The 21113-nt window shown below is 56.9% G+C and overlaps 1 protein-coding gene across 1 annotated transcript; it reads right to left on the bottom strand.

Annotated features, from left to right (window-relative positions):
* Positions 1 to 69: 69 nt before the first annotated feature.
* On the bottom strand, positions 70 to 20780 carry PLLP (plasmolipin). The gene is made up of 4 exons (XM_004431642.3): positions 20579 to 20780; positions 4615 to 4788; positions 2163 to 2285; positions 70 to 1051 (listed from the first exon to the last, which is right to left on the bottom strand). The coding sequence occupies exons 1-4, from the start codon at positions 20711 to 20713 to the stop codon at positions 935 to 937; spliced, it is 549 nt and encodes a 182-aa protein (XP_004431699.1). The 5' UTR covers positions 20714 to 20780; the 3' UTR covers positions 70 to 934.
* Between the last annotated feature and the right edge of the window lie 333 nt (positions 20781 to 21113).

Genomic DNA, 21113 nt, shown 5'->3' with positions numbered 1-21113 from the left:
GGACCTTGGCGTAGTCTCCCCAGCAGCTTCCTGGAGTTTATAAGCATCTATGACCATGATACCCCAACATGTTTTCCAAATAAGTTCCTCCATCTTTATTTTTGTAAAAAAACCCAGAAACAACAGTCATCAACAAGCACATGACAACTCACCAGGCAAGGTCTTGACTCCCTCCTCCATGTCCCATGGGCCTAATCAGCATCAGGGAAGCAGGCGGCAGCTTTTCCCAAAGGGAATATTACAGACTGGGCTTGGGAAAGGGAGGGAAACCTGGATAGGTTCTCATCATTGAGAAGTCACTTAAAACCGATTTGCTTTAAATAACTGGCATGTTGGAAATGCAGGACAGGAAGACCATGCTGTCAGAAACCATAACCCTCTTTCTGGAGATGTCTCCACAGTGACTTGTTGGCTTGGGGGAGGGGAGGGTCGGAGTTGGGCTTTAAAGAATCAGAACGGTTTCGTGAGCTTGCTCAGCTCTCCCAGAACCAAGACTAAGATAAATACGTGTTGTTTGTTAGGCTTATTCTACGCGGGTGAGGGGCGGCAGGGCTGGAGTGCCTGTTAGTGCATTTAGTGCTGGTGAGAAGGCTGGGCCCCAGCCTGGGACACTCAAGTCCTTGAAAGACAAAGCAGAGACAGTGGGAGCCCCGTGTCCCCCGTCACCTTCTGCTGAATAAGGGGGATGGGGAGGAGGTGTCTCGGCTGTTGGCCTCTCTCCAGCCCACGCGCCTGCCAACTTGGGCCAAACCAGAGGAAGGATCCCGATTCCTTAGGAGTGTTGGGCGAGCCCAAGTCTGATGAACAGAGAGGAGCGCGTGTAGTCCCTTCCGGGCTGAGTCCACACAGGGCTCAGGCCTCGGGCTTGCAGGGCCACCCTGTGCTGTGACCCAGCTGCAGCCTTCAGCCCCAGGGTGTGCCGCGACACGGCCGTCTAGGCGTAGCCGCCAGCCATCTGACTGGTGGCTGCGTTGCTGCCCACTCCTCGCCAGGCCTGGAAGCTGAAGAAAGCGCTCGCTCCGTAGGCAATCATCACTAAACACGCGAAGAACTGAAAGAGAGGAGAAGACACCAGAGCTGAGTCCTCTGCAGTGTGGCCTTGCACGGGGCAGCCTCAGACCCACACCGACAGTGAGACCTTGAGTAACGGCCCCTCAGTCAACCAGAACCACTGCTCGGGCAGCCACACCCACTCCTGCTCAGCCATCCGCTCATTTAACAGCTGTTGGTTGGGGGGCCGATGGGTGCCAGGTGCTGGGGTGCTAACGTCACATTCTAGTCGGGGAAACCATTAATAACCACACAGGTAAGGAATGTCACATTGTGATGAGGGCAACTGGACAATGAGCTAAGAGTGACCAAGGGACGGGAGCTACCTTAGACACATACCAGGAATTTAGTTTTCAAAAGGCAACATTCAAAAGTCACCCTAGGAATTTTCTGGAATCAGTTCATAGCACCTATGGCCACATTCGGAAGCTCCGTGTCTCAATCCTGGTGACCGAGTTCACTGATTGCCAAACCCCAGTCTAGATCCTGCCCTACCCTGGACTTACTCGAGGCATTACTTCACCTCTCTGAGCCTCAGTTTCCTTGTCTGTGAAAAGGGACTGGTAGCCTGGTCTCCCCACTGAGGGGTCAGAGGGTCCTGTGAGGGACTGTCTGCAGGGCCTGGCGGGGTGGGGCCTGACAGGTGGGGGTGCTGCTGTTACTTCACTGGCTGCTTGACGTGGAGCCCAAGTTTGGGCTTCACAGGAGAGCCTATGAATACTCCAACATAGTTGCAACCAAGAGGTTCTGCATGTACCTTTTTCAAGGTGAAGGGGGTTGGGGGTCGGATAGTTTTTAACAGATTCTCCAAGGGGGCATATGACCCAAAATCATTGTGGCACAGTGATTCACAGCCAAGTTCAACAGTTAACCCAAACTTCCATTCACCACCACAAAGTATTTCCCAAGCATTCTGGCTCCTCAAGGTTTCACTGTTAATCATGGAAGACGGAGAGTCAGCTCGGCTCCCGAGACCCGCTGAGGATTAGGACAGTATCGGGAGGTGGCAGGGCCTGGCCTCACACCAGGGAGCAGCGGGGGTCCAGGGCACAGACCTTGGTTTGGCCCGTCTCCCTGTAACTGCCGAGGGCTTCCCAGGGAACCATACTCACAGAGGCGGCTGCCCGCTGGTTGTATGGCCGGCTGCCCTTCAGGGACGTCTGGTCGACCGAAGCCGAGCAGGTGATGAAGGCCGTGATGTAGAGAACCGTGGCACCCACGTTGAATATCATTAACTGGGGGTGGAGGACGGGGAGAACAGGCTTGAGAGACAAGGCTCTTGCAGTAACTGGAACCTCCTGCTTCCCCTGGCACATCCCTTTAGCGGCCAGAACCGGGGCTGGGGCTCAGGGATGGGGATGGGGACACGTGGGTCTTTCCCACCCAAAGGGCCTCAAGAGGCAACAGTCCGCACCAGGCCAGCCCGAGGCCCTCTGAGCCGCGAGCATAATACACCTAAGGCTGAGAAGGGAGGGGAAGGATGGGAAGGCTTGAAGGGATCTGGTCAGGGGCAGCAGCAGTCCCACGAGGCAAAACCCACTCCCGACGGCAAGAGGCCGAACCAAGTCCGTCTCTGAGGGCACCAGCTAAAGAACTCTGGGCCGCTCCTCCACGGTGGCTCGGCCAAGCCCAGCCCCCCTGTTGCCACTGCAGGCCTTGGCTCTGGGGCTGGCCCGGGGGTGGCTCACATCCCTCTCTGCCCGCAGTAGGAGGAAGCTGTGTCTGCCTTTGGCCACATCCTAGGCTCAATGCCCCAGTCAAACGCCAGGGTCAGGACCCAGCAGGATCCTGAGCCAGACTGGCAGAAGGGCCCTCAGCTGACCACCAGGCCTGGGGCCCATATCCTCAGCGCATGGCTCTGGAGCCGGTTAAGTGTTAGCAGAGACTGCAGACTGGTGGCCCTCAGGCACGTTTGGTTTGTCCCACAGATTTTTTTTTTGATTACCAACATTCTCAAATTAGATTTCATATGATAACCTGAAGATTTCATATAAAACCTTCAATCTTTTTTTTTTTTTTTGTGAGGAAGATCAGCCCTGAGCTAACATCCATGCCAATCCTCCTCTGTTTGCTGAGGAAGACCGGCCCTGAGCTAACATCTATTGCCAATCCTCCTTTTTTTTTTTCCCCTTTTTCTCCTCAAAGCCCCAGTAGATAGTTGTGTGTCATAGTTGCACATCCTTCTAGTTGCTGTATGTGGGATGCCGCCTTAGCATGGCCGGACAACTGGTGTGTCGGTGCGTGCGTGGGATCCGAACCCAGGCCGCCAGTAGTGGAGCGCACTTAACCGCTAAGCCACGGGGCCAGCCCCAGCCTTCAATCTTAAAATACCAAGATCTGGCACCCAGGGGCCTGCACTCCCGCTAACAACAGTTGGAGCTGAGCAGAGGTGGCTCCCTCTGGACAGATGGCTGCCGGGTCCTCCAGAACGCCCTCCTGACCCTCTGGGCCTTGTAGAAGGCTTACAGCCCCCATCCCAGAAAACCCCAAGTCGGCAGTCCTAACCCAGCCTTCCCTAGATGCAGTGGGTCCAGCCTGCCCTATCTGTTAGCAGGTCCAGGAGCGTAAGAGACACTGGCCCGCCTCCATGGGCTGGGGAAGGAGCCTCCTTCCGGCAGCAGCTGCGGCTGCAGCCCCAAATCTGTGCTAAGGGACACAGAGTCCCCTCCGTCTCCAGAGAGCTTTCTTTAAGGCTCCCGGGACACGAAGCAGAGGCTGGACCCTGAGCCAGGAAGTCAGGCTGCCCCTCCTCGCCCCAGGATCTCCCCTCCGAGCCCGGCGCCCACCGAAAACACCGCCTGGCTCTTACCAGTGATGTCAAGATCTAACAAGCCCGCTCTGTCTTGAGGATGACTCACGTTTCCTTGGTTTAGAAAGTCATTGAATCCCAAACAATGCTGCCTAGTCCCAGCCTTGCTTGTCTTACAATCATGTGCCTGCCTCGCCGCTCTGCTCACTGAAAGCCTCAGACCCCAGCTGCGAGGGTTTTCCGGGTCAGAGAAAACCCCCAGCAGCTTTCTCTGCATCTGGCCAGGGCACTTCCATGGGCGCTCTGAGCCCTGGGTCCCGAGGAGACTGACCTGGCCAACCGCGGCTGCAGGGCCCTCACCATGTACGTGCCCGGCCGGCCGGGTAAGTCCTGACGGCTCAGCCCAGCCTCCGGGCCCAAGGCTGCCGGTCTGGGCCCAGCCAGAGTCTGCAGACCCACTGCAACACAGGTTCAAATCTGACCACTCCCCAAAAAGGAAAAATATTTTCAAGATTCCCAATGGTGTCCAGTCTCTCCATTCCACAGCCCCTCACTTCTACTCCCTCCCCGGAGAAAGTTAAGCCCGTGTCCTCCCTGGTTCACGGCTCCCGGGGCCCAGAAAAACTGGGAAGCCGAGCCATCAATCCTCGCTCCCCCACCCAGCTCTGCAGGCCAGCGAGGCCCAGGGAGGACTTCAGCCAACCCCCCACCCCGCCTCTTCTCACTTAGGGAAGGTCAGGGTGGTCCTGACACAGCTCCTCCCAGAGGTGGAGGGGTCAGCCCAGACCCCCCGCAGTGTCCCCACCCAGACTCACCACCAGCGGCCAGGGCACCATATACAACTTCATGTGCAGCTGAAACAGGTAGATGATGAAGAAGACGATTGTCACCAGCCAGAGGAAGACAGCGACGAACATCACCCAGCCGTAGGCCGGGTACAGGTGGGACGGGGTGTCGGCAATCAGGGCCCACACCAGTAGCCCCAGCACCTGGAGGGGGCGAGACAGGGCCAGCGTCTCCCAGAGCCCCACCACTCCGCCGGAGGCCACAGACCAGAGGCCTTTGCCCTGGTGCTCCCTCTGCAGGACACATTTCTCACTGAGTCGAGAAATATTTATTTGGCTCCTACTGTATACCTCTATATACCAAGCCCTTGCCTGCTAACTCTTTCAGGTCTCGGCTGAAATAGTACATGTTCCCCGCTCCTCCAGTCTGGTTCCAGAACCGTCTTGTGTGCTCGCATGGCCCCCCAGGCACCCACCACCCAGAACCGTAATTCTGTTTCCTTCCCCAGACTGAGCTCCCCAGGGCGGGATAACCATCTCCCTCATAGCTGTGTCCCGGTACCCAGTACAGGACAGACCTAGGCCCTGCCAGGGGCTTAGTAAAAGCTGCTGAAACACAGATGAAGTCACCAGCACATCCCTGAGAGATGGACACGCTCACAGAGTCCCAGAGGTGGGAAAAAGAAGAGCCTGTGTCCTCCTCGCGCCCCCAGGCCTCTGGGTGACCTCTGCCTGGCGCCCCAGCAAGCCCTCTCCACCTACCTTCTCTGACTCTCCTGACTGCCCCTCTATACAGGTGTTACAATCCCTACCTTACAGGTGAAACTGGGCCTCAGAGAAGCCAAGGAACCTGTCACACCGTTCCCATGTGGCAGAGTGGGCCCCAACATCCCTGCAGTGCGTGTAGCAGCTAACGGCATGGCATCTGGAGCTGACCCTCTCACTTTAAACCCTGCCTCCCAGAGCAGCTGTGTGACCTTGGGCTCGTTCACCACCTCTCTGTGCTCTGGTCCCCTCATCTGTAAGATGAGTACAGTGACCATACCTACCTCACAGGGTTACGTGGAGGACCCATGAGTTCACGTACGTAAATGAGTATATACAACAAATATGCTTTTATGATTCCCAGCTGGATGCGCTGCACCTGCCCCAGCCCTTGGGGCCACAGGGAATTCTACACGAACAGGCTGGGGACTCCCCTTGTGGGGCCACCTGGGGGAACTCGGCAGGGTGGGGCCCAGCAGAGGGGCTGCTCTGGGGCAGGGTCCACAGAGCTCAGGGGAGGCCCACCAGCGGTACTCCCATGTGGCCATCCTGGCCTCCCCGTGCCTCTCCAACCCTGTCCTTGCTGGCTGAGAGCCCCCGCTGGGCCGTGCTCCCTTCTCCACAAGGGCACGCTCTGGAACTCCTGGCCAGCTGGGCAGGACATGGCTCTGGCTACCGAGGAGAGGGACGGTCTACGGTCTACCGTGGGGCTTCGGGGAAAGGCTCCTTTGCTGATGAAGATGCAGAGAGCTGTCCCCCTCTTCCCCTGGACGGCGTTCAGACATGTGGCACCAAGGCTCACAGCGACCTTGCCACCAGCCTGAGGTCAAGCCAACCATCACTTGGATCACAGAGAAGCAGCTCAGGGGAGAGACCCACCTCTGGCTGCTGGTTTTGGGGACAAAAAGTACTGGGGGCCACAAGCTCCTAGACCAGACCCCGGAGAGGTGGCTGGCGCTCTCCACAGAGCACAGTCAGAGCTGGGTGCCTGCTAGGCAGCCCCCATCAGAGCACCTTTGCAGAGAACCAACAGGGAAGTTTCCGTGTCAATCCCCCAACTCACGCGGGGTCAGCACAGGAATGACCTCAGCTGAGTGGCTGGAGAGTCCAGCCCCACCCCCCAACTTTCCTTTCTCCTCTTTCTGCCCCTCCCCCCAGGAGGCTGGGGAAGGGCGCGGCCGGCGTCTCCTCCCATAGCACCACTGGGGAGGCGGAGGCCGCGTGGAGAGCTGGACTTCGGTCCTGCCTCTGCTGTGGGGGGCCCTGGGCAAGCAGCTTCCCTCTGTGCAGCTCACGTGGGCAACTCCAGCCCACCCGCCGGCACGCAGGCCCAGGAGGAACCCTGCTTTGGGCACAGTTGTCTCCAGGGCCAGCAGGGCCAGCACACAGTACCTAATGAACACGGCTCAGGAGCTATCGGGCCCCAGCTTCCTCATCCCCGGAGCAGGGGGCAGAGGCCGGCCCTGCACAGGTGCCGTGCACAAGAGGACGCGGTGGAGTCAGGGAATCTGCTCCCGCCCTTGCCGCACTGCACCCAGGGAGAGGGCTCAGCCCCAGGTGCGACGGGGAGAGCCGCGGTCTCCAGAGCTCTGCCCGCGCTCCTCCACACCCGGGGGTGGCTCCCGCACTGCACCCTGCCAGCCGCAGCCACCCCGTCCGCACTCTCCTCCACCCACCGCAGACAGGCTGGCGGTGGCCCGTGGGGCACACTTGTGGGGTACACTTGCAGGACAGGAAGGTGGGACAGGCAGCAGGGCCTTGGGGACAGTCACACTAGCTGGGGACAGAGCCCTTACCAGTGAGGACCCAGAGCCAGGGTGTCTCAGCACAGCCCCCACACCCCTTCTACCCCCATGCTTAGCACACCTGCCGGAAACGACACATGGGGGGGGCGAGAGCCCCCAGGCTGGTGAGGTCACTGTTCAGAAAAAGAACAAACACCCCTGAAGCAGCGCGGAAGCCCCCTCCCAGGTGGGGCTGGGCCTGTCAGGGACAATGATCTTTTCATTTAAGGCAGGGTCCTCACGGCCTCCAGGCCATCGTGCGCGCCTGGTTCCAACCATCTGAAAGCAAGTTAGAAAATGCCGTAAACTGACAATCAAGAAGAGACCAAGGGGCCGGCCCCGTGGCTTGGTGGTTAAGTGCGTGCGCTCCGCTGCTGGCGGCCCGGGTTCGGATCCCGGGCGCGCACCCACGCGCCGCTTCTCCGGCCATGCTGAGGCCGCGTCCCACATACAGCAACTAGAAGCATGTGCAGCTATGACACACAACTATCTACTGGGGCTTTGGGGGGAAAAAATAAATAAATAAAATCTTTAAAAAAAAAAAGAAGAGACCAAGGCGGGTTTATGTACACCTATCAATTATCGGTCTTGTTACTCACAGAGCTTGGTCACATTCACCACTCACTGCGCTCCGGCTCTGCGCCAGGCCTCAGGTAAGCACCTCCCTCTTTGATCCCCCATTGATCCCCCATAACCCTTGCATTAGGTGCCACTATTTATTATCCCCATTTTCCAAACAGAAGCTCAGATGGGGATGATCCCCATGGTCGCCTGTGGGTAAAGGGCAGAACTTGAACCCAGATCTGTCCTTCTCAGGAACCTAGGCTACTACTGCGAGTTAACGTAGTGATGTGCAAAAAATGAGGCCGCTTCAGCTGGCATCCAGGCCCTCCCGCCCCTGCCCTACCCTCCGGCCCAGCCCTGGTTTCCAGATGGGCAAGTGCAGCCTCTGGGAGATGAAACTGCTGGATAAGCAGCAGGAATTCCCAGCGTTCCTTCTGGTTTTGCTGCCCTGGCCCTGTGCCCAGGGCGCTGCCTCGGCTTCTGCCCTCGAACAAGGAAGGTCCACTCCCCCATCTGAACCAGACTGACTGGTTTCCCCCATTCCCTCTCTCCCAGCCCCAAGAATCTGACGGGAGTGACCCAGCCTCGGGCCCCAGGGACACCCTACTCAGGGCAGGGCACCCTCACACTTGCTGAGCCCTCTGCTGGCCTGGGTGGCCCTGCAGGAGCCGCTGGACCCCTCCCCCGTGCTGTGGACCCACACTCTAGCCGGAAGAAGGGGCCAGAGGGCTTGTCTTACGGTCCAGCATAGCACAGTGAACCCCCTGTCCAGAGGAAGGGGGCAGTGGTAAGTAGCTGAGGGCGCACAGCAAGGGGAAGGCCCTGACTCCCCAAGTCAGCTCCAGGGCTTTGCCCAGGCCCCAGCCCGGGACAGCCGGCCCGCAGCTCCAACACCCCCACTCTGAGCACAGGCCTCGGCACGTGCACCTCTGGGTTCACTCAGTCAACAAGCATCTACTGAGCACCTACCGCTGTGAGAACTGAAACAGACAGAAGCCCCACTCTCAGGGCGTGCCCACTCTACCGGGGGCCAGCCAAGACCCCAGTGCAGGAGGGAGACGCACGTGGGTCGCAGGGTAAGAGCCATGGGAAAAAGTCCAGCTGAGAAGGGGGGAAAGGAAGATGGGAAGGGGGGACACTTGCGATTTTAGCAAGAGGCCAAGAAAGATCTCCCTGGGAAGCTGACATGGGAGCCAAGACCGAGGAGGGTGTGAGAGGAGAAGGGAGCGAGCCGTGTGGGGAAGAGCAGATCTCGGCCTCTATCTCTGGGTCCCTGTCTGCTGCCTACTCGGTCACCTGTCCCAGACTTTCTCTGTAGGTGTCCACGCATATATATCTGCGTGTCTTACTCTTAAAGACACACACATACCCAGAAACACCCTCACTCCTTCTAAACTCTCTGAGGTTTCCTCAGGCAAGCAGTACAAAGAGAACTGTCTGGAAATCTCGAAGGTGCAGGCGCTTTTTTTTTTTCCTGAAAACCTAAAGAGTTCAGATTAGGGATTTTCTCTTTAAATGAGGACTGTCAAGGACACATTCACGTACACCCCAGGACCTTTGCACCTCCAGAAGACTTTCTAAACAATTGAATAACAGATATTTTTGTTAAAATCACCTGCAGGACCAGAGAAGAAAGAGATTTGTCACAAATGCTGGACCAAGAGGTATGCCTCAATTCAGGTGGGTCCTAAATCAGTGACTGGTGTTCTTATAAGAAGAGGGACATTGGACACAGAGAGCCACACAGGGAGAACGCTGTGTGAAGGTGGAGGCAGAGACTGGAGTGATGTGTCTCCAAGCCAAAGAATGCAAAGGACTGCGGCTAACAGCCAGAAGGCAGGAGAGAGGCCTGGAACCAATTCTCTTTCAGAGCCCCAGAGGGAACCGACCTTGCCGACACCTTAATTTTGGACTTCTAGCCTCCAGAACTGTGAGACAATCCATTTCTTTTGTTTTAAGCCACCTAGTTTGTGGTCTTTTGTTGTGGCAGCCTTAGCAAACTAATACATCTTTCTTAGCTGCTCTTTCAATCTGCGGACGGATGTCATGATCTGATTTAACTGCCTGATGTTGGCATCAGTTCTGATGGAAGGTTGGCCTATTAACTCCCTGGGTTCCAGCTCTGGCCCTGCCAACTTACTATCTGTGTGACCTCAGGCAAGCTACTGAACCTCTCTGTGCCTCAGTGTCCTCATCTTCAAAGTGTGCCTACACGATAGGGTAGTTCTGAGATGTTAATAAGTAATATATGTAGGGGTGCTCAGACCAATGCCCAACATACGCTTAACACTCAATACAGGTCCTACAGTCATCACTCTGAGAGGTTAGAATGTGGGTTTTCCAGTCTGTTCTCTGTGCCTGGTCTCCTGAGGTAGTCAAAGTGCGTGCCGTTCCCAAGGCCGGTGAAGCCTCGGTGAGATAAAGAATGTGTCTGCACTTATGCACCAGGCACACTCCCTGGCAGATAAGGGCCCTGTGCCTGGGTGGGCCCTGCCTACCCTTCAGATAAGGCAGAAGGCCAGCCCCACCCAGCCCTAGATGCCCCCTGGAGCTGCAGTGCCCCGGCTCCGCACAGGCTGAGGGGCCCCGGGCGGAACCTCCACCCTTCAGACCTCAGTCTTCCCCTCTGTACAGTGGGAGCAGGGAGGTCCAGCTCAGTGTTCTGCAGGCTCCCCTCAGTCTGAGGCCTGAGGCCTCTCAATGCAGGCCTCCTCCGGGGGGGCCCAAAGCCCTCGCTCCCTTGCCCTGGGGGGACTCCACCAATCCCACGAGCACTAAGCTAACTCCCGAAGATGGTCATCCCAGCTCTCCTTTGAATCCTCCCCACTTCCTGGGCTGGGTCAGACCTTGTAGGTTCACTGTGTGGCCTTGGGAGAGTCACCTGACCTTTCTGGTCTGTTTCTTCATCTGACACGTGAGAGGGTTGGGCAGGTACACCTATGCGGGTCACCTTACAGGTATGTCATGCAGGTAGAATGATATGAAGGACAAGTTAACAGCTGTGGCGGTCGGTCGTGAGTGGCTATGAGGGCTGTCAGACAGGGGTGGGGGGAGTGAACCCCAGAGGGAGGGACCCAAGAGGAGGCACAGCACCTCGGAGCCTGGAGGACGACACTGGGGTCACAAACTCAGCAGCCCACCGAGGCAGGCAGGTCATAAAAATGACTGAGGTGGGCCAGGTGGGGTCTGTGGAGCTGAGCAGGGCCTGCTAGTGTCTGGGGGAACGCAGGCCCAGGGTAGCCAGAACTGTCTATTTCTCAAGAGACACTAGAAATCTGAAAATTTCTATGTGAAATCTTAGCTTTTTAAATGTTGGCAAAGAAACCAAAGGTTTAGAAACAACGTGAGGGCAGAGCCCCCAGGACTCCCTTCTCCCCACCGCACCATCCAGGAAATGAGGCCCAGGGGGATGACACAAACCCTTCCCGGGGTTCCCCCTCGCAGGGACACATCTGAGCAGCTGAGGACACTCAGAACTTGGCCTGGCCAGTCCCAGCCTCCACCCCCGCCCTGGCCCTTCTCCCTACAGTGAAAGGGACTTTATGGGGACAAAAAGCCACCCATTGTGTCACAAGAGACAAAAGCACAACGGACAGAGGCTCCAGGCGCCTGGGCTGGCCACAGCAACCCCACACCAGCCCCTCCCCGTGCAGAGGGGGCGGCCTTGGGGGGAAGGCTCCTTGGAATTCCGGAGCGGTACACTGGCATTGAGAATCCTGGGGCCATCACACCCCAGCTCTGCAGGAGGCCCAAGAGCAAATTCAGAACCAGCAGGAGCCAACAGACGGGTCTGGGTGGTATTCAACTCCTCCGAGCCTCCCTTTTGTTATCTGCAAAGAGTTACCAAATCAAGTCGTCCAGTCATTGAAGGAACTCTCCTGGAGGCCCGCTCTGCGCGGGTACAGCAGGGAGCGCAGCTGCCAGGGTCCCCGCACGCATGCGCACACACGCAGCTCCCAGCCTGGGCTGCTGCAGGGAGATGGCTGATGATGGGAACACTGGCTCAGCACCTGGTTGACCTCAAGTGCTTTCCAAATGTGGCCTTTATCACGTTCCTTGTTAGTCCTGAGTCCTGAGTCTCAGAACTGGGATTTTGTGTGTGTGTGTGACGAAGATTAGCCCTGATCTAACATCTGTTGCCAATCCTCCTTTTGCTGAGGAAGATTGGCCCTGAGCTAACATCCGTGCCCATCTTCCTCTACTTTATATGTGGGACGCTGCCACAGCGTGGCTTGACAAGTGGTGCATGGGTCCGTGCCCAGGATCCGAACCTGTAAACCCCGGACTGCCGAAGCGGAGCACACGAACTGAACCACTACACCACTGGGCCGGCCCCAGAACTGAGATTTTCAAATCCCAGAGATGGAAAAGATTTCTGCACACCGATGTGTGCACACCAATGGCCCACCACCCCAAGAGCTCCCTAATAGGACCTCCAGCCCCTGTGTGCACCCTGCATGTCAAGGAGCCCACTGCCACCGTTGTCCCTTCATGGCGTCCCTCAGGGTTTTAGAAACATCTTCCCAGCATGAAGCTCAAACTGCCCCCTGTTTACCCCACCCTGGTTCCCACTCAGCACTCTGGGGCCAGACGCCAAGCAGGTCCCCTCCACAGGCGGCCCCAGGTGTGTGAAGGCAGGTGGGGCCCCCTAGAGTCACACCCCCAAGTTCTTCCCTGGCTTCCAGAGCAAGAGGCAGTGTTCCTCGGTGAGGTTCCAGAAATTTAGAGCTTGCCTGCCTGCCTGCCCACCCTCCCCTCCTCCTTGCCCCCTCCCTCCCTCAGGGGTCTCCTGGCCCACCCCAGGAGGCCTACCTGTGCCTCCCCGGCTCTAAGACCCTTACAGCCACACAGAGTTTTCCCAGGAAGGCTCAGCCCCCTTGTAGGGCCCCAGCTGAAGTCCAGCCGCAAACCCCTCATTCACAGCCCCCCTCACTCGCCCCGCCAGGCGCCCAGTAGAGCTTCACTCCCGCGGAACCCAACCCTCTCTCCAGTACAGCACTGGGCCCATTTCACAGATGAGGACACCAAGCTCTGGGAAGATCTGGACCTGGCCCAAGGTCATGCATGGTAAGGGGTGGGGCCCGGGCAGGCCTGTGGTCCAGCAGATGCAGATGCCCAGAGGAGGACAGGCCCTGAATCCCAGGAAGAGGACACTCCCCTGGAGACTAATGTGTTTGGAGGGAGCACCACTGCCCTGGAGGCCAGAGCAAAGAAGGGGCAGGGGCAGACCTCGAACCCTGGGCAGAGGGGATGCCAAGCTTCTGTTCCCGGCACCCCAGGCAGGACCCACCCTGCCATCGGCCCTCCAGAGAGCTGGCTGTTGGGAGCACAGGGAACTTTGTTAGCCCCATGAGGCCTGGCCTCTCCACCTGCTGGGCCACAAGGTGGGGGGACAGCCCAAAGTGGGGTCTTCCTTCTTCCCTGGACTTCCTTCCTCGGACACCGGCTCCAGTCCCGACGCTGGCACGAATGTTTCGGGTGACCTTGAGCGAGCCCTGTCCCATCTCAACTTCAAGGAGGGAAGGGGGACCCCAGCCGGCTAACCTTATACAGAGTGGCAGACCACCTGGTGACCGACCCCCCTCAACTCCAGTTAAGGTTGGAATGTTCTGGAACAGGCCCAGGACTGCTCCCTGGCAGCTCATACCCTGGGCCCTGACTGATCTTCGGCCCTTGTCTTCCTGCCCTCTCCTCTCTGAGAGACTCTGAGGTGCCACCCTGGTCTCTCCCCTACCCCGGGCAAACAGGACGGGCCAGCCCAGTCCAACAGCAAAGGGCCTATTAATATCCAGAGCTGGGCTCACTCCGCTGCTAAGAGAAACAGGCTCTCGCCCACAGGTCCAGATCTCCATGGGGACCAGGGTGGGACCCCTGCAGCTCTCTCAGGCCATCTCTAGAAGCAGGAAATCAAGGCCTCGTCCTCAGTGAATCCCACCACAAACACTCACCAGCTGACAAGGAGAGACCAACACCCGGCCCTGACACCCACCGAAACAGCGACCATCCACCACATGCAGCGGGCTTCGCAGCCTTTCCCTGTCGGCCCCGGCCAGCCCCTGCCAAGGGACGTGTCCTCTTTCCACTTACAGATGGTTAAGAAAATCACCCAAGGACACCCAGCCAGTAATGCTGAATTCAAGGCTATTGCTCCCTGCTGTGTGATCCTGGGTAAGTGCCTTCCCCTCTCTGGGCCTGAGGGGCCTTCAAGTGCCACCTTCATAGGTTTTGCCAAACCCACAAACGACCTGCAGTATTTTTTTACTCAATATTTTCATTTATTTGAAAGATTCCTTCATAAGCTTTTTTTATTTATTTTTGAAATATGTAATATATATGGCATGGTAGGTAACAAAACGGTGGGTTTTTTTTAGCATGTCTCCCTCCTCCCGATACTCAATTTCTTCCCAGGGGCAACACGGGTTTCTTACATGTCACTCCAGAGACTGTCCACACACACACACACACACACACACTTCACATTGGTGTGTATACAGTCTGTGTGTATTTCTCCCGTATAAATGGTAGTATTCTATACACACAGTTTTGCACCCTGTCTTTTTTTCCACTTAACCATATAGCCTGGAGACTGTCCATCATTATACATGGAGCTGACTTACTGTTTTCTTTGAGGGGTAAGACATTACATTTTTCCTGACTGCATAGTAGGCCATTGCACAAAGGTAGCATCATTTATTTAACCAGTCCTCACTGATGAATGTCTATATATCACACAAATAAGTCAATAATTTTAAAAGGATTTTAAATCACTAAAAAGTAGAAAACCTGCATTATCCACCACAATAGAAGCTAACTATAAAATTAAGCACACCAAAAATATAATGTTAATACATCCTAGTTGTCTCCCAGGGTTCAAAGATCCTGATTAAAGAAAAAAAAAGTGACGGGAAGATGCTAGCATGTCTTTAGCACTAAAGTGCTCTGTCTCCTCTCGTCCTCGCTCAGGAGCGTGACTGACTGTCGATGACACTTTCCAAGTTCGATACCAAGAGAATTTCTTTATTACCTCAGAGCAGCCAAGTCCTAACTCGGACTTAATTCCCAGAAGCCCCCAAGAAAAACGGAAAAAGAAAGAAAACAAGAAGTTCAGCAACATAAAAAGTCTGTGTAGCCAAAAAAGAAAAAACCGCCACAAGCTAAGTCAATAACAGAACCAGGAAAAAAAATGTGCAAATTACCTAGAGCTCCTAACAATCCACAAGACAAAGACCAACAACTCAATAGACGGGAAAGAATACAAACAGACAAGGAAATACAAGCGGCTCAAACATATTTTTAAAAGGTCAAGTTCACTCAGAAGAGAAATGCAAATACTGTACTCTGACTTGCCGTTTTCGCCTGTCCGGCCGGGGCACGGGCACACGTGCTAATTCACCAGGCTGGCGAGGCTGTGGGGAAGGGGCACTCTGCCAGGGGGCTCACTGGGGACGGGTGTGCGCCCTACGGAGGGCATCTGGCACCCTCTATCAAAATCACCAACCTACGCGCCCCGCCCCAGCGGCCCCACTTCTGGAAATGTGCTGCACAGACGCGCCCAGTGGCACAACGGACGGTACAGACAGACGTCACGCTCCACGCACTGAGACAGAAAGACCGGCAAGACAGAGTTTTAGGTGCAAAAGGACAAGGGACAGAGATTTTTCACTGTGCTCTTTCCCACTCTGTCTTATTCCTGAGTGTTGTAAATATATTACCTGCTAAAGAAATTCAGGAAATAAAAGATTAAAAAAGAAAGACACACGCCGCGCGTGTGCGCTGACATGGAGCACCCCTGGGTGTGTTGGCCGGGGAGCAAGCACGGCAGGGCACATGCACGGGTGCTCCCATCCGTGTTCGCTTAGTGAGGGTGGGGTCGTGTGCAGAAATACGCATCCACTCACCTGGATGCTACACACGCAATGGCGGTCCCCTCGGGCAAGGGCGGTGGGGGACCCATTGGGGATGAGAGACTACATTTTCATTAATGACCCTATGTAGTGTCCGAACGTTTGCTGTATGTATGTATAATTTTTTCAAAGATTAAAACAATTTCAAAAAATTAAAAAATGGCCAAATGAGGCGGGGCTTCAGTGACACTGTGGGATACCCTGCGACAGTCACAAAGGAGAGAGATGGCGCTACCATAAGGAGATGGCAGGTGCACGGGGTGTGAGAAAAGCAACTTGCCCAAGAAAGGATACGGAGTAAAACCATCAACGTTTTTAAAAATGCGCAGGAAAAAGAACTGGAAACCCCCAAAACAGTGGTCCCTTGGGAAGAGGGGCAGGTGATCCAAGAATAACATTAGCCTCATCTGTAATAGGTTTTTATTTTTAAGGAGAATGTGTTCATCTATTTATTACGTAATTATAAATTAATTCCAAACACCCAACACCCTCCCTGCCACAACAAGCAGGGAGCGTGGGTGGAGCCAACAACACAAAACACTGGTTTGCCTAGTGCTGCAGAGCTGGGTGGGAGGAAGATGGTGAGCATGCCGGGCCTGGAACGCTGCACTAAGGAGACGACCCCACAAAGCCCTGGGAGACCCCGACGCTGCAGTCCCAGTGCGACCCACCTCTGCTCATACCTCTCAGAATCGTCTAGGCAGCCTCTTCCTGGAGGTCAGAGGTGACTTGCAGGCCCTGCCCTGCCCCCCACCTAGAGGAGCTGACCTGCCTGCTGGGGCTGAAGACAGAGCCAGGATCACCATGAGGAAGAACTTTCCAACATTCCCAAGTGCACAAGGATGGAGCAGGCAGCCTTGAGAGGGACAGAGCTCCCTATCCCTGGAAGCATGCAAGCTCGTGTTGAGCATGTATCAACGTCCCTCTGGGAGAAGCATAACAGCCCTAGGATTCTATGAATCCTAACTGCCCTTCCTTCCAGCAGACTCTGCACCAGGCCCTTTGCAGCATCATCTTCCACAGTCCTCACAATCCCACCATCACCATGTCACAAACAAGGAAACTGCGGCTCAGGGAAATCAGGGGACTGACTCAAGATCACACAGCCAGGAAGGGGCAGAGGCGGGATTTAACCCAAGGCTCTGCTTCTGGGCCTGTTAGTGCTCTCGGCACCACCCATCGGAGCATCATGATCTAGGAACAGGTGAGGCTTCCGATCTGTTTATTCACCTGCAGACCGGGAATTGTGTGTCCACCCCCAATGCCAGGAGGCAGGACAAGAAGGAAGGACAGAAGGTGCCAAACCCAAATGACCCCACTGCCACAGGGCATTCGTGCGGCTTCTACATCCTGGGCCTCCAGGAGGCCTTCTGACTGCCAGGACCTTGCACAAGTTCTGGTCTGTTCCAGACCTCCTTCATACCGCCCCTTCCATACAACTAAGCCCTTCAGAGTACACGTCTGTCAGGAAGCCTTCCCTAGTGGCCCTGGCCCCTGATGGGTCTCCCTTCCTGAAGTCCCTCTGATTCCCTTCCAAAGCACCCTGGGGACCCCCACTCCCCACAAAACCAAAACCAAAAACAAAACAGGAAGCATAGCTAGAGCCAGGCTTTGGATTCCCAGATCTGAGTGCAAATCCCAGCTCTGTCACTCAACCCCATGTGACCTTGGACAAGCTCGTCACCTTCTCTGAGCCTCTTGCCTCATCAGTAAACCGAGGTAAGATCACCTTTCCCCCCAGGACTTAAGGAAGGTTAAAAAATTAAGAAATATATGGGCACTTAACAGCATTTACTTTATACTTATTTCTATAAAGGCTTTGGGATCCACCATAAGCACGAGTGAACCACACCTTCCACAACATTCCTCCACGCGCTAGCCACACAAAGATCTGCTGCATCAAACTTCCAGGTTTTTATAACCAAAAGAGTTGTCTCTAGATCAAACTTGCCTGTCTCCTTTTTTAGAAGCTGTCTGCATAAATTCATTGTTTCCCTTTTTGCTTAGGGTGCTAGGAAGCTCAACAAAGAATCAACGCCTTAAACTTTCTACCAATTCCTGGTACAATGATCTCTTCTTAGCTCTAAAGAGAGCTAAGTTAACCCCCCCGACCCCCTACATACACCACCAACTTTAAAAAATACACTACTTTAATTTTTCTGTCTTATGTGGCTTAATACATATTCCATCTAATGTTCTTTCTGGAACTAGATGGGGCGGGGGGGCGGTGATAAATTAGTGAACACTGAGGCTGATTCTTCAGGACACATTTACTACTAGACACAGAACACATCTCCTTCTCAAGGAACTGGGCCTTTCAACTTGCTCCCCCCACACACACACACACACATCTGGACCACTTCACCAAATCCTGGGAATCAGAGGGGTGTGATGGAGAATTAGCTTTCATCTTCCCATTTACTGCCTCCTCCATGCAGCCTTCCCTGATCCCTCCATGGGAAGCACCTCCCCTGGGGACCTTCCTCACAGATCAAGAGCTTCTGGAGAGCAGGCGCTGGGCCTGGGGTCTCCATCACTCCTTCAACAGCACCAGACCCTGTGCCCGGGGGGGGCGGGGGGGGGGGGGAAGCAGAGCTGAGTGTGGTAATTAAGAGCTCGGGCCAGAAACGTCATACTACTCAGGGCTTGGATCCCCTGTGGAGGAGGACTGTGAGATCTTGGGCAGAGAGCTGACCTCTGAGCCTCAATTTCCCCACCAGTAAAATGGGGAAGAATAGGAGGATATAAAGCCCTTGGCAAAGGGCCTGGAGCCTAATGGGTACCTGGCTGGTGGGAGCTGTTATGGCTTCCCAGCAGATGCGGAGCCCGCTGGGTGAACCTCCCTGTCTCAGACCCAGTGGAACTGTCCGTTGCCATAGAAACAGCTCAGGAACCTGCTTATCCCACAAGCAGATTGGGGAAGGCACTAATAGGTGCAGGTTTTAGAACTCTGAGGGGAGACCCTCATTCCCCACCCCATCCCCTAACCCCCAAAGCACCGCAAGGAGGGCAAAGGAAGGCCACCCCCCTCACACCCAGTCCCTGCGAGTCTGGAGACCTAAGCGTTCCAGCACAGGGCTCCTGGTGGGTCCCACGTTCTATCTGGACCTCAGTGTCTACGTTTGCGCAATGGGACCAGATGTGCAGGACTGAGTGCTGAGCCCACAGGGACATCCCGCCCCCCGTCAGAGCCACAAGCCTCCCCCAGAGGAAGCTACCCAGGTCCTTGCAGGCACAGCAGGACCTTCCTCTTCCTCTAATTCTCATCGTTCAAGTGCAAAAGGAGCCGGTGCGCAGGCCTGTCCACGGGAGCTAACCCCCGGGGTCCGCGCCGCCGCCTCATCATCCTCCGCCCGGCGGCGATCTCCGCTGTTCCAAAACCTCCTAGGGCTGCCAACAGGGCAAGGCCACCGTTTCTCGCAGAGGTGCTCGGGCCCCTGGCGAATGGCCACCCCAGAAACAAGTGCTCCAACTCCAGCTTCACCCACCTGTTGGCTACTCGCCTCAACTTTCCTTGCACTCTCGCATGGCACCTCTCCTCCAGGAGCCTTCCTGGACTTACACTCCACCTCCCTCTGCTCCGCCCTCTCACACCCCCGGGACCCCGGCTCCCCTCCTGCTCGCTGCCCCCCCGCTCACAGGCTCCAGCCGGGGGCCGGCACACAGCAGCGCTCCAGAAGGGCTCTTCCTACCTGCAGATTTCAATCAGTCCCCGCACCGACCTCCTACCCTGCCCCCCTTCCCCTCCAGAGAATCTCCAAAACAACTCTGGGAGAAAAGTTTAAAATGTAGATTTCTGGGCTGCACTTCCTGAGATTGAAATTCCAATTCCACATTTTTTCCGGGGGTGGGGACCAAGAATCTACATTTTAAACAAACCTCTCCGAGAGAGTCTGAGGCTGAGGTGGGGGAGGGGGGCCCACAGGAAGAGATTTGAGAAATGCTGAAACAGAGGTAGCGCCGACCCAGGAGGAGGCAGGCCCTCACCCGGGGGGAGGGCGGGGTGGGAGGCTGGGTCTCAGACCACCCTGCCTTCCAGCCCGAGCCTGGCTAGAACCCAGCAGTAGGGGGACAGCGAGAGATGCCCTAGAGAAAATGGATCGCAGCCCACCTCCAGTTCCGCCCTAGCACTCTGAAAATGGACCAGGCCCTCAGCTGGTGGGAAAGCCTCCGGCAGGGGCAGCCGCCCAGCCACCTCACTCGCCCCAGAGGGTACTATGGGAAGAAGGCTAACACCCCCAGGCCTGAAACTGGTGAGGGGAGAGAGGTGTTCCATCGGCCCGCCTCAGCTGGGGTCTGCAGAGGGTCTGGGAGACACAGCAGTCTGGCCTCTGGCTTCCCACAGCCACCTCCCCCCAGCGCCGGGTGCAGTATCTCGGCCCCGCGGGGCCGACCAAACCGGCTGGAACCCGGCGGGTCACCCAGTGGAAGCCAGAAGGAAGCCCACAGGGCTGTGCCCAAGTGTGTTTGTTGCAACGACGTGCCCTCTCGATGAGACGAGGAGGGTTCTGGGGTGCAGCCACGCGGAGCCGCTGGGAGCTCTGCAGAGGGTTGGCCGAGAGTGAACTTTGCCCCAGGCCGGGTCCCCTGGAGGGCTGGGGACAGAGTCCTGGCAAAGAGAGAGAGTGACAGAGACAGAGAGAGTCGTGCGCAGTGATGGTGGCTTCTGTGGGTGGCCTCTGGTGACCCCCTGGGGGGCATGATGGGGCGTTGGAGAGTGGGCACGCTGAATATGGGTGCCCGGGGCGTGTGCTCGCAGGGACGACAACTGGGACGTCTCAAGGCGAAAGGGTTCCAGGGCGATCTCGGGGGCCGTTCTGGAGGCGCCCCGGGGTAGTTACGGCGCGTCTGGGCGCGTGTGAGCCTGAGTTGGGGGTCTACGGGGAACGAAGAAGGAGGGCAGCCCCGGAGTCTCCGATCCCTCCTGGCCTGGCCGGGACCCCCCACCCACCCTCGCGGCCCTGCGCGCGCCCTCACCAGCTGCAGCAGCATGAGCGCACCGAGGCTGGAGCGCACGAAGCCCGGGTCGGGACGCAGCGCCGAGACCGAGGCGCCGGCGCCCTGCGTGGGGCTGCTGGTTCTGGTGCTCACTTTGGACGGGAACTCGGCCATGGCGGCTCCGCTCGCCTCCCGGGCTCGCTCCGGCCGCCGTCCCTCCCGCGGTGGGTGCCGGCTGCGGCGCCGCTCGTCCCCGCGGTCCGGCTCCCGCTGCGGCTCCGGGCGCTGCGCGCGGCGTCGGGACCGGGAGCCCGGAGCCGCCAGGTGCGGCCGGAACCCCGGCCCCGCCCCCGCCGCGGCGCCCGCCCCTTTAACCCTCGGCCCGCCGCCGCCGCTCCAGCCTCCGTCCATCCGAAGCCGCGTCCACCTTCCAGACCCAGAACCAAAGGTGCGGCCAGTGAGATGGCTCCGCCGGAACCAGCCTGAATAGCCGCGCGTTTCCTCCGCGGGGAAAGCCGCCTGTGGGAATGTCCCCCACGCTCGCGGCGGCTCTGACCCAGCTCCGCGCCCTCCT

This window comes from Ceratotherium simum, chromosome 30 (assembly GCF_057802395.1).
Source record: "Ceratotherium simum simum isolate JZ-2026a chromosome 30, ASM5780239v1, whole genome shotgun sequence".
In the NCBI taxonomy this organism is placed as follows: Eukaryota; Metazoa; Chordata; class Mammalia; order Perissodactyla; family Rhinocerotidae; genus Ceratotherium; species Ceratotherium simum.
This window is presented reverse-complemented; position numbering and strand designations above follow the sequence as displayed.

Bases quoted from the DNA above. Each gene is read 5' to 3' on its own strand.
- PLLP (XM_004431642.3), bottom strand. From the start codon at position 20,713: ATGGCCGAGTTCCCGTCCAAAGTGAGCACCAGAACCAGCAGCCCCACG. The intron at 4,789-20,578 runs GTGAGGGCGCGC...CGCCCCCTCCAG, and splicing joins CGCTCATGCTGCTGCAGCTG to GTGCTGGGGCTACTGGTGTG. The intron at 2,286-4,614 runs GTGAGTCTGGGT...CTCCACCCCCAG, and splicing joins TGGTGCCCTGGCCGCTGGTG to TTAATGATATTCAACGTGGG.